Source organism: Mus caroli, unplaced genomic scaffold (assembly GCF_978045245.1).
Source record: "Mus caroli unplaced genomic scaffold, Mus_caroli_1 scaffold_10, whole genome shotgun sequence".
Classification (NCBI taxonomy): domain Eukaryota; kingdom Metazoa; phylum Chordata; class Mammalia; order Rodentia; family Muridae; genus Mus; species Mus caroli.
In genome coordinates, this window is record NW_028227265.1 from 33,738,869 (window position 1) to 33,754,005 (window position 15,137).

The following is a 15,137-nucleotide window of genomic DNA, read 5'->3' on the forward strand; positions in this document are numbered from 1 at the left end:
TGTCACACCAGAAGAGGGCATCAGATCTCATTATGGATGGTTGTGAGCCACCATGTGGCTGCTGGGACATGAACTCAGCACCTTCTGAAGAGCGGTCAGTGAGTTAGTGCTCTTAGCCACTGAGCCATCTCACCAGCCCCAAAGTTACTGTTTTTAAGCTAATGATTCATGTTTCTAGTTGCATAAAAGTAAAACAAAACATTAAATTTCCCTGTTAAGTGTTTCCTTCATACTACCTCTTCATTTATTAGTAGCCTATTTTAGTCATGGTGTATGAGGTGGGAGGTAGCATATTTTTAAAGTGATATTTTTGTTTCAGTATTGAAGAATGTCGCAATATAATCATGCAGTTTGGTGTTCGGGAGGTCACAGCTGCCCAGGTTGCCAGGGTTTTGGGAATGATGGCTCGGACTCATTCAGGATTAACAGACGGAATTCCATTACAGGTTTGTTGAATTCAACTGTTATACCAAAAGACTTTTTATTCTGTTTATTAAAGTGCAATATGATTGATTGATCTAAAGATGAGAGGAAATCATTTGTTAGTTGATTTACTTATTTATAGTTTCACTTTTACAGAGCATCTCTGCTCCTGGCAGTGGGATCTGGAGTGACGGAAAAGATAAAAGCGAGGGGGCACAAGCACACACGTGGAATGTTGAGGTTTTGATTGATGTTCTTAAAGAGCTGGTGAGTGGTTGTGGTCAGGGCTTTGGATTCATAGTACCACTGTATTCCCCGGGGCGGGGGGTGTGTGTGTGTGTGTTCTTGTGTGTTTTATAAATTCGATGGCAGTTAAATAAGAGCAAAAGTGTACTATTTCAGCTGTATTAGATCAGAAAGCACCAAGAGCATTTACAATGATTATATTTTAAGCAATACATAATCAAATTTAAACCCTCTTTTTGAAACTATCTTACTGAATTTAGAACAATTGCTTTAGGTAGGTTTTCTGGCCAGTGACCTCTATAGATCTACTACCTCTTGTGTTGTCCCAACCCCACCTGTCCATTGATGATGACAGATATATGCAGCCATGTCCAAATGTTTTGGAGGTGCTAGATGTTGGACTCAGGTTTTCTGTTCTTGAAACTGACACAAGTAAGCTATCTGTAGACTCTACTTTTACGGTTCTGAATTGAAATGGTAAATTGTTTTTGTTTATTTCTTTGTTTTTTTGATTTTTGAACCACCACAGCCCGGGAGTAAATTGAATAAGGCTGTTCTTTTGACAGGTTCTGAGATAGGCTAACTCACTGCAAAGTAATAAGTAACGAATTATTGAGAAGGTAGCATGAATTCTTTTTGTAAATTCAACAAAATAGTTTTTATTATACATTGATTGATCTTTTTCTATTTTTGATTATTCAGAAACTAATTGGCTTTCCATGCAAAGAAAAAAAACTGAGATGAAAATGTGAAAGTGCTTAAGTAAAACATAAAGGGCAAATTAGATACCATGAGTAGGAAGGATCAATGACATTTATGCAGCAGAAGAATAGTGGATTCAAATAGAACACCTTACTGATACAAAGGACAAACTATGAGAATTACAGATTATAGTTTGGAATGGCTGTAAGTCTGAGGTAGGAGTATTGCACTATTGGAGACCAGCCTGATGTGCACAGCAAGCTTCAGGCTACCTAGGTGCCATCACATGAGAAAAACTGAACAAATGGTCAGACTTCCTGTTACTTAGTGTGCAATTGGGAATTTAACTTCGCTAACATGCTGAAAGCTGTGTTTAGTCTCAGCATAGCAGAGAAGACAAACCTTAATCTTCAGCCTGAAGCTACGTAGAAAGGAATGCTCTTGGAGCACCTTGATTCTACCTCCTGAGTTCTGGGACAACAGACATGCACCACTAACCCTAGCAATATCCGTATAGACTTGGTGGGTTAGTAAGAATTGAATCTAAGACTTCATATATGTTATTCTTACAAGGTATCAAGGTATCTGGTCTATTTCTCATTTTTAGTTTTCCATGTTTGCAACTTTCAAGGAAGACCCAGTTACAGAGAACCATGGTATCCTCTCATAATATCGCTACTAACAGAATTAGTATTCCAGTTATTTAGTTACTCGTAGTATTGGGGTCAAAGCCAATGCCTTGGGTTTTGTGTGTTAATAGGCACATGTGTCTGTTTGGTAGTCAGAGTTGATGTTTGTTGTTGATGCTCTTTTCATAAATCGCTTTCCACTTTATGGTTGTGTGTGTGTGTGTGTGTGTGTGTGTGTGTGTGTGTGTGTATGAATGCAGACTTGCACATGACAGTCAGAAGACATCTTTATATGTTAGTCATTGCTTTCTACCTTGTCTGAGGCTATATACCACATTTTTCTTGTTTGCTACTGCTGTCTCCAGTCTGGGTAGTTCAGACTTTGTTTCCAGTTTTGCTGAAGGAACACTGGGATTATAGGACTAATTATATCGTAACATCGCTGATTCTGGGGTTTCAAACTCAGTGCAAAGCAAGTAACCGCTTTAGCCATTTATCTAGCCTTTCACCACCCCCCCCCCCCCCCCTTTTTTTTTTTTTTAAAGACAGGGTTTCTTTTTTTTTTTTTTTTTTTTGTTTTTCGAGACAGGGTTTCTCTTTATAGCTCTGGCTGTCCTGGCACTCACTTTGTAGACCAGGCTGGCCTCGAACTCAGAAATCCGCCTGCCTCTGCCTCCCAAGTGCTGGGATTAAAGGCGTGCGCCACCACGCCCGGCTAAGACAGGGTTTCTTGTTCTGCCTACAGCTAGCTGATCAAGGTTTCCTGGCCGGTGAGCTCTAGGCACTGTTTCTTTAGCACTGAGATTGTAGACATGCAAAGCTTTGTTTGAGAGAAGGCTCATTTGCTTTTGCTTCCAAAGTGCTGGGATTAAAGGTGTACACCATCATGCCCAGCTTTGACTTTCAGTTGAGATTTCTCCTTAGGCTCAACCTTCTTAATACTTTGTCCCTTTAACACAGTTCCTCATTATGTGGTGTCATCCCCACCACCACCATAAAGTCATTTTTGTTGCTATTACTGTAGTTTTGGTAACATTACAAATTGTATTGTGAATAATTCCAATGGTCTTAGGCAACTCCTGTGAAAGGGATTGGATAGAGTAGCCACCCACATGTTGAAAAGTGCTGCTGTATGTAGTTCCTTATGGTTTTTTCTTTTTCCTTTTATTTTTAACCATATTTTTGTGTTATTTCCTCCTTGCTTTGGTTTTGAAACAGTATCTGATGTGGCTTAGGTATCTGATGTTGCTTCTTTATGCTTATTTCTTAGAACTTTGATTTTGATGGAATTCTTGAAGTTCCCATGGTGGCTTAGAACTTGTAATCCACATTTCTTAGTAGTGTTTCTCTGTTGCTTAACAAGGAGTGACATTCTGAGAATTGTTTTATTAGGTCATTTTCTCACTGCAATCAGAATAGTGTGTACTAATAAATACAAGTCTAGGAGGAATAGTCTATGTTGCTGAGTACTTGCCCTCTTCCTCCATCATATTCAAATAGTATATTAGTTCTGAGTACTGTGGATAGCTGTACCACAATGGCATGTGGTTGTCTACCCAAACATAGGAAAATTACAATGTGAAAAAATAAGTATGGCTGTGGATGTAGTTTAGCAGTAGTGCACTTGTATTGTGAAGGCTCAGGTTATAAGTATGTGTACTTTATTATTAGACTTCTGTTTTTGGTTCATTCTTCCCCCTCTTTTTTTATTTTTTATTAAATACTAGACAGGAATTTCTTTGTGGTAGCCCTGGCCATCCTTGGACTTCTGTACAGACCAGGCTGGCCTGGAACTCACAAAGATGCCTTGCTCTGCCTCTGGGGGTTGTGCTTACACAGACGAGCACCACCATACCTGGCTTGTTAGACTTTTTAGATATTCTATTTTGAAGATGAGCTAGAGAGATATCTGGCTGAGAGATTTAGAGCACTTGCTGTTCTTCTAGAAGACCTCCATTTGGTTCCCAACACTTATGTGATGGCTCATAACGGCCTGTAACTCAAGTTTAAGAGTGTTGGGTGCCTTCTTCTGACCTTTATGGAAACTGTACCATGTACATGATACATACATGCAAGCAAAGTACTCACAGAACATAAAAGTAAATCTTAAGAAAATGTTTATTTTAAAAGATTTTTAATAGAACTTGTGATATATAATTTACTGAATAAGGCCCTAGGTTCAGTCTCCAGCTCCACTAAAATGTGTACATTTTAATCTATTATAACTTTAGACTATAGTGGTATTATTATATTGAGACGGTCCCACTGTAGCACGGGTGGAGTGGGAGCTCTTGATTTTTTTTCTTGTCATTCTACTAAATGCTGAAATAATGAAGATGCTGTTATGCCCAGCTAATTTTTTGTTGTTGTTGTTTTTTGAGACAGGGTTTCTTTCTCTGTGTAGCTCTGGCTGTCCTGGAACTCACTCTGTAGACCAGGCTGGCCTCAAACTCAGAAATCTGCCTGCCTCTGCCTCCCAAGTGCTGGGATTGCAGGCATGCGCCACCACTGCCTGGCTTCATGTAGACTTGTAATCACACTAAATTTGTAACACATACATAGTGCAATGGTACAAACCTTCGGAAAGGCTTTTGAGAAATTGGCAACCTTACCAGAAGTAGGCCTGTGGCATTTTACTCCTTTTTCATTGTGCTTCAGTTTGGAAGCAGATAATGCATCAGTACAGACTAAAAAAAAAAAAAAACCTGTTTTTTGAGGTACATGTATCCAGACTTTATAAGAAACAGGCCACAGTGGTAAACACCTTTAACCCCAACACTTGGGGGAAGAGACAGACAGGCTGATTTCTGAGTTCAAGGCCAGCCTGATCAAGTAGTGAGTTGTAGGCTGTCGGGCTGAAATTTTTTATATAACATGAGATCCAGTCTGGGAAAGAGTGAAAATGAAACGACATGAAAAAAAACCTCACAAAGAAGATTGTTGAAATCTGTTATACATCTTTGGTATTGATGGATATTCTAAATAGAATACTCTGAATTTCAAAATTATTTTGACCTTTAACTTTGAAATGTTTTCATCTTTTTAGAACCCGAGTTTGAATTTCAAGGAAGTAACTTATGAACTGGACCATCCTGGATTTCAGATTCGTGACAGCAAAGGACTTCACAATGTGGTTTATGGCATTCAAAGGGGTCTGGGCATGGAAGTGTTTCCAGTAGATTTTATATATAGGCCTTGGAAACATGCAGAAGGCCAGGTAAGAATAGAGTGATGCTTAGCTATAGAATCAAGAAAAAATAAATCTTAGGGCAGTTTACCTATTGATCGCAATATTATATTTATTTTGCACAGGTTAGGGAAGCTTGCATGTCATCTGGTTTATATTTGTATTTTCACAGTTTTAGAACTGATCAGAGTTCTTTTTTTTTTTTTTCCAGAGTTCTTTAAGGTGTAGTAGCCAACCTTTTCTAATTTGATGATGTTTATCTCCCAAGACCATCTTATTGTTCTATCCCATCTTTCTGAATTCCCTGGTTTTCAAAGGGCAGACATTCCCTGCTCCGTCCGGCCTTGTTTTTGAAGGGCGTGTATCTAACAACCTTGAGATGAGCTTCATGAACGTGGTTCATATGTTTTCAGCATCCCACGTTCTCTTGTGGCACTTAAGGACTTTGTCTTCTTTTCCAGCTCTCCTTCATCCAGCATTCCCTGATAAACCCAGAGGTCTTCTGTTTTGCTGACTACCCCTGTCACACTGTTGCCACTGATATTTTGAAAGCACCACCAGAGGATGACAATCGAGAAATTGCCACATGGTAAACATTCCTGCGCTTTTGAAATACAGAAGCTCATACTGAGCACATAACACTGTTAAGATAGTCAAAGAAAATTAATTTATTTTTAAAGTTTATTATATATAGTGGTCTGCCTGCATATATGCCTACAAATCAGAAGAGGGCACCAGATCTCAATATAGATGATTGTGATCCACTATGTGGTGACTAGGAATTAAACTCATGATCTCTGGAAGAATAGTCAGAGGTTAAGAGTTTTTAACCTATGTATCATCTTTCCAGCTTGGAAATTTTATTTTTAACGAAGTGACTTAATAAAGTTTTTTATAAAGGATGTTGAGTAAAAATTATTTTTTTTAGTTATTGTCACTAGTTAAATTTTTGTTTTTGTGAGGCTGATATTTAGGTATTTTCCACATTTAAATCTTATTTGGCTTAGTAGGTATTTTTGTAGGCATTTCAGTGACAGAATGAAGACACAGGCTAAACACATTTTTTAGTTGTATTAAGTTCTCTCAAGTTATTTTTTGCCATTGATTTATCATTTGTTTTCTAGAACAGTCCATGTCTTCCGTTTTCCTAATGGACTAAATGTAGAGTTAGATTATTAGATCTAATTTAAGCCATCCAGATTCTAATTAGTTTGTTATGGACTTCACAGTTGCATCATACTGAAATCTTTCCAGTGTTAAGTGTTAAGGTTGTATTTTTGATATAACTTTATCATATGAAGTATGTCTTATTAATATATTTAGGATTTTTAGCTTTTGTGAAATCTCATTTGTTTTTTCATCCCATTCATAAAAATCTTGGTAGTAAAGAACCAATGATTATGCAAATTACTTATTGGTTGTTAGTTTGATTTCTTTTAAAATTAATCTATAGGCATAGCAGCATGCCCCCTCCCAACATATCCAATGCATTCTGAAACCAAGGACTTTACACGTTTAGGCAAGTATTTTCCTCCCTTGCATGTAGTTTTAAAAATCCACAGCAGCCACTTAAGAATATTCTCTAATACCAAGGCTTGGTAGAAATGTGATGTGGGTAGTTAAATTCTGTAGCAGATGTCACCTAGTCTGGAGTGAATTTGAAGGCTAGAGATATAGCTCATTATCAAAGTGCTTTTAAGGACATGGATTTAGTGCCCAGTATTCAGGGAAAACAAGGCATTTTTAAAAGTATAGTTGATATTGTTAGTGATCTCAGGCATTTCCCGTTCATTTCCTTAGGAAAAGCTTGGATTTGATTGAGTCTCTGCTGAGGCTTGCAGAGGTCGGGCAGTATGAGCAAGTGAAGCAACTCTTCAGCTTCCCCATCAAGCACTGCCCGGACATGCTGGTGCTGGCCTTACTCCAGATCAACACTTCCTGGCACACCCTACGCCATGAACTCATCTCTACTTTGATGCCAATTTTCCTTGGAAACCATCCTAACTCTGCCATTATTTTGCACTATGCATGGCATGGGCAGGTAAGACAAATAAGCAGTTTTTCATTTCAGTTATTGACAGTCTTAAATCTTGGAGTTTCCTGTTTCTAGTGATGGTGTAGCAGTTAAAGACTGCTTGCTGCTCTTTCAGAGGACCTGGGCTCAGTTCCCAGCATCCACGCAGCAGCTAACAACCATCCATAACACAAGTTCTTGGGCAGCCAGCATCCTCTTCTGACCTCCAGTGGTATTAGGCATACACATGATGCCCAAAACATCTAACAATCACATAAGATAAATTTAAAAATGAAACATCTCAGTGTTCTAATAGACAGATTTATTATCATCAAACATGTTTTTAATCTTAGATCCTATTGTCATTTCTATGTAGATATTAAAACTTAGCATCCTTAAAACTTGCTACTTGGTATGACACATATCCCATTGACATCCATGAAGAGCTTACTTATTTATTATGACAGTGCAAGGTCCTGGTCCTAATTTCAGCAAAAAATTAGGAAAATCACAAAAGAATCTTTTGTTTTGGAGTCAAGAGTCACATGTATTCCAGGCTGGACTGGAAACTCCTATGTAGAAGGATGATGACTTTCAGATTTTGTAGCACAGGGTTTTAAGTTTGTTAAGAAAGCAGGTTAGCTATATCATATCCCCTAGCCCAGAGATAGCTTTACATGCCACTTGTCATCTTTCCTAATTAGATATATAATAACAAATAACATAAATGAACAAATAAAAACATTTTTATTACTTTTCCGAGACATTGTCTCTAGGTTTTGGTGTGGTTGTGGTGTGTATATGCTTAGTGTACTTGCATTCAGAGGATTAGGCTATCTTACCCTGCTTCATCTTTCTCTTCCTTTAACCTAGAGCTAGCCTGGCAGCCAGCAATCCCAGCGAGCTTCCTGTTTCCACTCTTAAATTGCAGGGTTATAGTCATGCAGGTACTGGAATTCAGACTTAGATACTCATGTTTTCAAAGCAATCACTTTTACCTGTTGAATGGTTTCTCTGTCCCTACACCCCTAATTTTATAGACTAAACTTGCCCCTATCGCCCACAAAGGAAAAAAATGGTCTCTGCCTGCTCCAGAACTCTTTTGAGTGCTAGTATTGCAGGAATGTGCACCTGCCTTAACATTTTCCCCCCTCTTTTATTTTGTCACGTTTTTAAGTCTTTTCATGCAGGGTCCCTTGATGCGTCAGATAGAAGCACTAAGGCCAGAGTAATCATGAGCGCATGTGCTGCATGCTGAAGTGACAGGTGCACAGCAGGCCACTTGGCTGCTTATATCTTACTTTGTGTTTGAAAATGAATAAGCAGACTTACATGTTCATAGAAAACGTAGTTTTTTTTTAGTTGTTGACCAGGTTTGGGAAGGTGTAAAGAATGTTACTATAATTAATTGGTGCTTGAGCCTGACTGTCAGTCTCTGTATTGACACATTTTTCTTTTATGAGTAGAACATGGAAAATTAGCTGGGTATATTAATAATACCTACCAAATGGCTAACATGGTTCCTGTTAATGTTCCCTCCTCTTTTCTTAGGGGCAGTCTCCATCAATTCGCCAACTTATAATGCATGCAATGGCAGAATGGTACATGAGAGGGGAGCAGTATGATCAGGCCAAATTGTCTCGAATACTTGACGTGGCCCAGGACTTGAAGGTGACTTCAGAGGGTCAACAGCGCTTTACTAAAATGTGTTAGGAATATTTACATGTAACTAGCTCATTCGAATTAAGATTTAGATGCTTAAACATTGAAAGTTAACAAGGAGAATAATTTTAGATAGGTAAATCTGTCCTAAAGGCTGGTTTTGTTTGCTTGTTTTGGTGGCATTCAGAATCAGGCACTTTGACATGGTAGGGAAACACTCCAGCACCCAGCTATATGACTAGTCTTGCAAGAGGTTTTTTTTTTTTTTTAAAGCAGTTAATGATTGGTCATGAGTAATCTATAATATATAATTTTGTAGAAAGTAGGTTAATTTCAACTTCGTTGCAAACTTGTTACAGTATTCTGCTAGTTATCCAAGGTATTATTAATCACTGTTAATATAAGTGATATAGTTGTGTTTAGATATCAGAAGCTTGCATGCAGATGCTAAAATTTGGGAAGGGACAGTATTTGTACCCTTGCTTTGCTCTTGATATTGTTAATTGAAAAAGAGCCAAGTAGTTAACTTATGAAGGTAGGCATGAGTTGACCTTTTTAAATAGGGCTTTAATTCTAAATAGAGTACTCCCTTAAAAAACTGACCAAGCAAAGAGTAGATTTTTTTTAATAGACATGTTTTTAAGACAGGAATTAGAAAATAGTACAAAAAAATGGCTATCACTGGACTTTGCACATGTTTCTCTTTAGGCCCTGTCGATGCTGCTGAATGGCACTCCATTTGCCTTTGTCATTGACCTTGCTGCACTCGCTTCCCGGCGGGAATACCTCAAACTTGACAAGTGGCTAACGGATAAGATAAGAGAGCATGGGGTAAGCAGTGTGCAGGAGATGTTCATTTCTTTCCAAAACTGGGATCTAAACTGTCTTAGAAAAAACATAATATAAAAAGGATGTTAGGGAATTGAACTCATGACCTGGTACATGCTAGGCCACCCCAAAAAGATGATATCTAATATGTTGGTCTTTGTAGATGGTAGTTAATTGTGTTTAGAAAGTTTTTAAAATAGATGTAAAATACACTGAAGCCTTTTCTTTTTTTAGGAGCCTTTTATACAAGCATGTATGACTTTTTTAAAGAGAAGGTGCCCTTCTATTTTGGGTGGACTTGCCCCAGAGAAAGATCAGCCCAAAAGTGCTCAACTTCCCGCTGAAACTCTGGCAACAATGTTGGCTTGTCTGCAGGCTTGTGCAGGGTAAGAAGAATATGCTTGGGGATACTTGGAAATTGCGTTATTGTGCCGGGCTTGGTGTGGTTTCTACCAATTACCAAGACACTCAGGAGGTAGACACTGATGGATCATTATGAATTTTGAGGCCAGTTTAGTCTTGATTGAATTCATGACCTGCCAGGGTATGTGGAAAGGCACTGTCTTAATCAAGACAACCAATCAAAAATTATGTCTAATCACCTTTGGTCCAAAAGTGACATTGTGAGACCAAGGGCAGGTGAGTGAATCTCTTTAGTTCCTGGCCACCCAAGGAGAATAGTGAGACCTAGTCTTGAAAGAAAAGAAAATCTTTTGGTTTTTAGTCCCAGGGTATTACAGTGTTAACAGTGTGTTGTAGCACCACTCTTGAATGAGAATGTTGGCTTTCTTTGACCTATCTTCTTTAAAAAAGCCATGTTATATGGGTTTATTTATAGATTAATTCTTCTGTGAAATTACATAAATGACTTCTTATTGGTATACCATCCTGTCTTAATTAAATCACCCTTTTGGTAAACACTGATATTTCAGCTAATTAGGTGCCTTCCAACTTTTTTTTTAAGTTCCTTGAATTTTTATGTGACTTTCGAGGTCATTTAGTACATCCCTACAGAATAGCAGAGCTGCTTTGGGAGTCACAGTTTATGTGTTTCATTGTTAGCTCATAGTAGGGCCTTGAAGAACTATTTTAAAACAAGTGATTGAGATTTTACTAGGAGTGATATATAGATAAAAGTTTATAGAAAACAGGTTAGGGGGTAAATTGTAGTCCTAATAAAGTTAGAACCTTCAGTACACGAATCTGGGATGTCTTTGTATTTTAGTTCTTTGATATTTTGATATTTTTGATGTACAAAACTTCTTTGCTGTTTGAAACAGTTTTTAAAGGTTTATTTATTTATTTTTATGTATTTTTTTATGAATATGAGTACACTGTAGCTATCTTCAGACATACCAGAAGAGGGCATTACAGATGGTTGTGAGCCACCATGTGGTTGCTGGCAATTGAACTCGGGACCTCTGGAAGAGAAGTCAGTGCTCTTAACCACTGAGCCATCTCTCCAGCTTTGTTTGAAACAATTTTATTTAAAAAATTATAATGATTGCTGGATATTTTATACAAGATTGTGTTATCTGTAAATGTAGACAGCTTTCTGATACCCCGCCCCCTCCTTTTTTCCTTCCTGAGGCAGGGTTTGTCTGTATATACCTGGCTGTCCTGGAGCTAACTCTATAGAGCAGGCAGGCTTCAAACTCAGAAATCCACCTGCCTCTGCCTCCCAAGTGCTGGGATTAAAGGTGTGGGCCACCAGCTTCTAATTCACTTTCTGATTTTATAATCTGGGTGTTTCTCATTCCTTTCTGTCTTTCCTTTTTTAGATTTTATTTATTTTTTATACACCAGTGCTCTATCCGCATCTATGCCTACATGCTAGAATATCCCATTACAGATGGCTGTGAGCCACCATGTGGTTGCTGGGAATCGAACTCAGGACCTCTGGAAGAGCAGACAGAGCTCTCAACCACTGAACCATCTTCCCGGCCCAGTGTTTCTCCTTTCTTTTCCTTCCTTCCTTCCTTCCTTCCTTCCTTCCTTCCTTCCTTCCTTCCTTCCTTCCTTCCTTCCTTCCTTCCTGATTTATTTTATGCATATGAGTATACTGTAGCTGTTTTCAAACACACCAGAAGAGGGCACCAGATCCCATCACAGTCGTGAGCCTCCATGTGGGTGCTTAGAAGCACTGGAAGAGCAGTCAGTGCCCTTAACTACTGAGCCACCTCCTGCCCCTTTTTACTCTTTCTTTTTTTTCTCTTCTCTTCTCTTCTCTTCTCTTCTCTTCTCTTCTCTTCTCTTCTCTTCTCTTCTCTTCTCTTCTCTTCTCTTCTCTTCTCTCTCTTCTCTTTTCTTTCTTTCTTTTTTTTTTAAATGGTAGGAATTCTTGTCCCGTTCCTGATTTTGGACAAAGTGTTAAGTCCTTTATGGTATTGATACCTGTGGGGTTTCATAGGTTTTGTTTTTCAGGATAAATTCCCTCTGCCTTTTAGGCTTTTTTGGAGGAGGATCGGGAGGAGGAGATCTTATTTTTCCTTTATGGCATTTGCATAAAGTGTCAACTATATTGCACTGACTGACTTTTAACTACTAAAGCAATCCTTTTGTCTTAACCTCCTGAGTCTGAGGATTACTGCCCTAGTTTGTGTGGTTATTATGAAAGCGTTTTGTCAAAAGATCTTTGTGCTGTTTGAGAACATTGTCAAATGATTTTTGTTTTTATTCTTGTATGTGATTTCTTATTGTGGAAGTGAGCTTTTGAATCTTACTATTAAGATCATATGGTAGTTCTGAATATGTATTTTCAGTATTTTCAGTATGCTATTGATGTTTATTACTGTTATCATTTTAAAGAATCAAGGTCTTTCTGTGTCAGCTTGGATTTAAGCAGTATATTGGCTTGAGACCCTTGACCGCTAGAGATCTTATTTAGGCTTGTTTTGCTCCCATTCTCCAATGGCCACTAGTTAAAAAAGAAAAAAAAATCTTTTATTCAGTAGCTGAAATGTCTTAGACAAGATACAGTTTTGCCAGAAGTTTTGAAGATAACCTAGTGTTGAGAAAATCATGTTGGTAAGTGGCAGATGCAAGGGGGTGGTGGACAGTTGTAGGCATGTGCTGCAGAGCATAGTTTTTGGTGATCAGAGTGGTCTCTTTAGGCATTCTGGGAAATAGCAAGTATATCTCACTTTTCTTCTCCTTGTAGGAGTGTTTCTCAAGAGTTATCAGAGACCATCCTCACCATGGTAGCCAATTGCAGTAATGTAATGAATAAGGCCAGACAGCCACCACCTGGAGTTATGCCAAAAGGTCGCCCTCCTAGTGCTAGCAGCTTAGATGCCATTTCTCCTGTTCAGGTAACAGTTTCTTCTTATTTTTGTTCATAGATTGAGAATAGACCAAACACCTGCATCTTTAGTAACAGCTTGAGTTTATTTTACTTCAGATACCTGCATGTGTAACATATTTGAAAGAAGATCCTTCCATAGGCAGTATAATTGAGAATAGACTTTAATAATCACAAAGAACATGACTGAGAGAAAAGATAAAATCATTTATATAGGTAGATGGAGAGGGTTTCTTTATAAAATTAGAGTTACACTCTTGGGAGAATCGGCACTGCCTTTGAATCTGATGTGTCTTGTTTGTAGCTTCACGGGCCAAGCAACAGTACTAGAGCATAACGACTTGTTATAACTGGGCTCTTCAGCTCGCAACTGAACTGCTCTTTTAAAAACAAGGTACATTTCAGTTACTCCCTGACATCGCCCACCCCATTCTCTTTGGGAGCAACATATTCCACTTTGGTTTCAGATGCACTAAATGGCAGATTGGGGTTTAAGGAAGGAAAGCTCTTAGAGACTCTTTCTTCAGTGTCTCCCTCCTAAGGCATTTGCTTGTCATTTCCCATACTCATGAGGGTGTGAACTGGCATCATAACTACAGTGCTTGGAGTGCTGTTATTTTTTTATTTATTTATTTTTACAGAAAAATTCAAATTAATTTATTGTTTTTATAGAGTATCACAGAATGCTGTTATATTTGATTTATTTTCCAGCCAGCGAGTTGCTCATATAATCTTATTTTCAAATATAAAACCTAAAACAGCAGTAAGTTATTTGAAAATAAGTAAAAGAAGTAGTAAGAGTCTCACTTAGATTAGGACCTCTGTTGTGCCTGATGGACAGATCCTCTGAGTTAACTTTACCGCATGGATTGCTGTTATTAGATTTAAAAAATTTCTGCAAATAGCATATTTTGTTTTTGTTGTTTCTTTTTGAACTCTGAAAATTATAAAATTTGATGATATGTTTTAAGTGAAATATTCTTTTGTAAGTAAAATGAGGCTGGAGTTAGTTTTGATTTATAATACTATAACATTTGCCCCATGTTACTACTAAAAGTTTAGTAGTCAAACAATAGGGAGGATAGTTATCTTGTCAGTTGTGTCATCTCCTATGGCTCTGGTACTTTATGGCAGGGCTTAACTCTTTAAACGTATGTCTTGTATGAAAAATGATTAGCAGACTTGTTGATACTGTTACACTTGTTACAATTGTGTGGGTGTTAAAGTGTTCAAAGTATAAAGCTATTATTATGACTTAATATGCGTCTTCTGCCGTAATTTGTTTTTCCTCAAAACATGTGTAATGCACATTTGTTTTTCTTTAGATTGACCCTCTTGCTGGAATGGCATCTCTTAGTATAGGTGGTTCAGCTGCCCCTCACACCCAGAGCATGCAGGGTTTTCCTCCAAATTTGGGTTCTGCGTTCAGTACCCCTCAGTCACCAGCAAAAGCATTTCCACCACTTTCAACCCCAAATCAAACAACGGCCTTCAGTGGTATTGGAGGACTCTCCTCACAGCTTCCAGGTGAGGGGAGTTGGGTACGGTCAGAATCATTTGTATATATTTTATTGTGCCTAATTAGTGTATACTAAAGGATTTGAAAGGAAAATAGGCAAAATGTGAAAGCTATGTATATCTACGTCCTGCATTGGGGAGAAGGAAACATACTGTCTAATTTTGTTCCTTTTAATGGAAATAAGTGATTAGGATTTTCTGTTTTGTGTGGGGTGCTGGTTGTTTAATACTGGGGCGGTCACGTGCTAATTGTGTGAATTCAGCGTTATGAAAAGACTGTGCATACCAAATTCAAATTTTTGTTTTGCCTAACTTATACAATACCCACATAGAAAATACTGTTGTATCTTTTAAAACCCTCTAAATTCCTTCTCCTTGATCTTGTTGATTTGTAATTTAATATTGAAGTAAATGTTCATATATTTCTTTCTCCTTCTACATGCTTCTCTTGGGCAGGCTCTAAGGGTTAGCACACTAAAGCCAAGGAGGATCATTATGGAGCGGCTTAGTTACTGCTGCTGGGTGGCTTTAGACCTGATGAATAATTTACTTAAGCTGAGATCACTGTGATATTAAAGCCTTCTTAGCCCAGATGTAACTATTAGCCTTTGTGGTTTTCATTGTTGG

At 38.0% G+C, this 15,137-nt stretch overlaps 1 protein-coding gene and 1 non-coding gene across 8 annotated transcripts in view; both read left to right on the forward strand.

Annotated features, from left to right (window-relative positions):
* Cnot1 (CCR4-NOT transcription complex subunit 1) overlaps positions 1 to 15,137 on the forward strand; it is an 88,042-nt gene that overhangs the window by 36,204 nt on the left and 36,701 nt on the right. For all 7 annotated transcript variants that reach the window (XM_085843679.1, XM_085843683.1, XM_085843681.1 and 4 more), the window contains exons 9-18: positions 320 to 446; positions 580 to 690; positions 5,047 to 5,217; positions 5,649 to 5,776; positions 6,988 to 7,228; positions 8,753 to 8,872; positions 9,572 to 9,694; positions 9,926 to 10,077; positions 12,852 to 13,002; positions 14,318 to 14,519. In XM_085843679.1, coding sequence (XP_085699805.1) covers positions 320 to 446; positions 580 to 690; positions 5,047 to 5,217; positions 5,649 to 5,776; positions 6,988 to 7,228; positions 8,753 to 8,872; positions 9,572 to 9,694; positions 9,926 to 10,077; positions 12,852 to 13,002; positions 14,318 to 14,519 — 1,526 coding nt within the window. The remainder of the gene's footprint in view (positions 1 to 319; positions 447 to 579; positions 691 to 5,046; positions 5,218 to 5,648; positions 5,777 to 6,987; positions 7,229 to 8,752; positions 8,873 to 9,571; positions 9,695 to 9,925; positions 10,078 to 12,851; positions 13,003 to 14,317; positions 14,520 to 15,137) is intronic.
* On the forward strand, positions 13,260 to 13,394 carry LOC115031796 (small nucleolar RNA SNORA50). Its single transcript, XR_003837458.1, has one exon. It is a non-coding gene; the product is annotated as a small nucleolar RNA SNORA50 (small nucleolar RNA).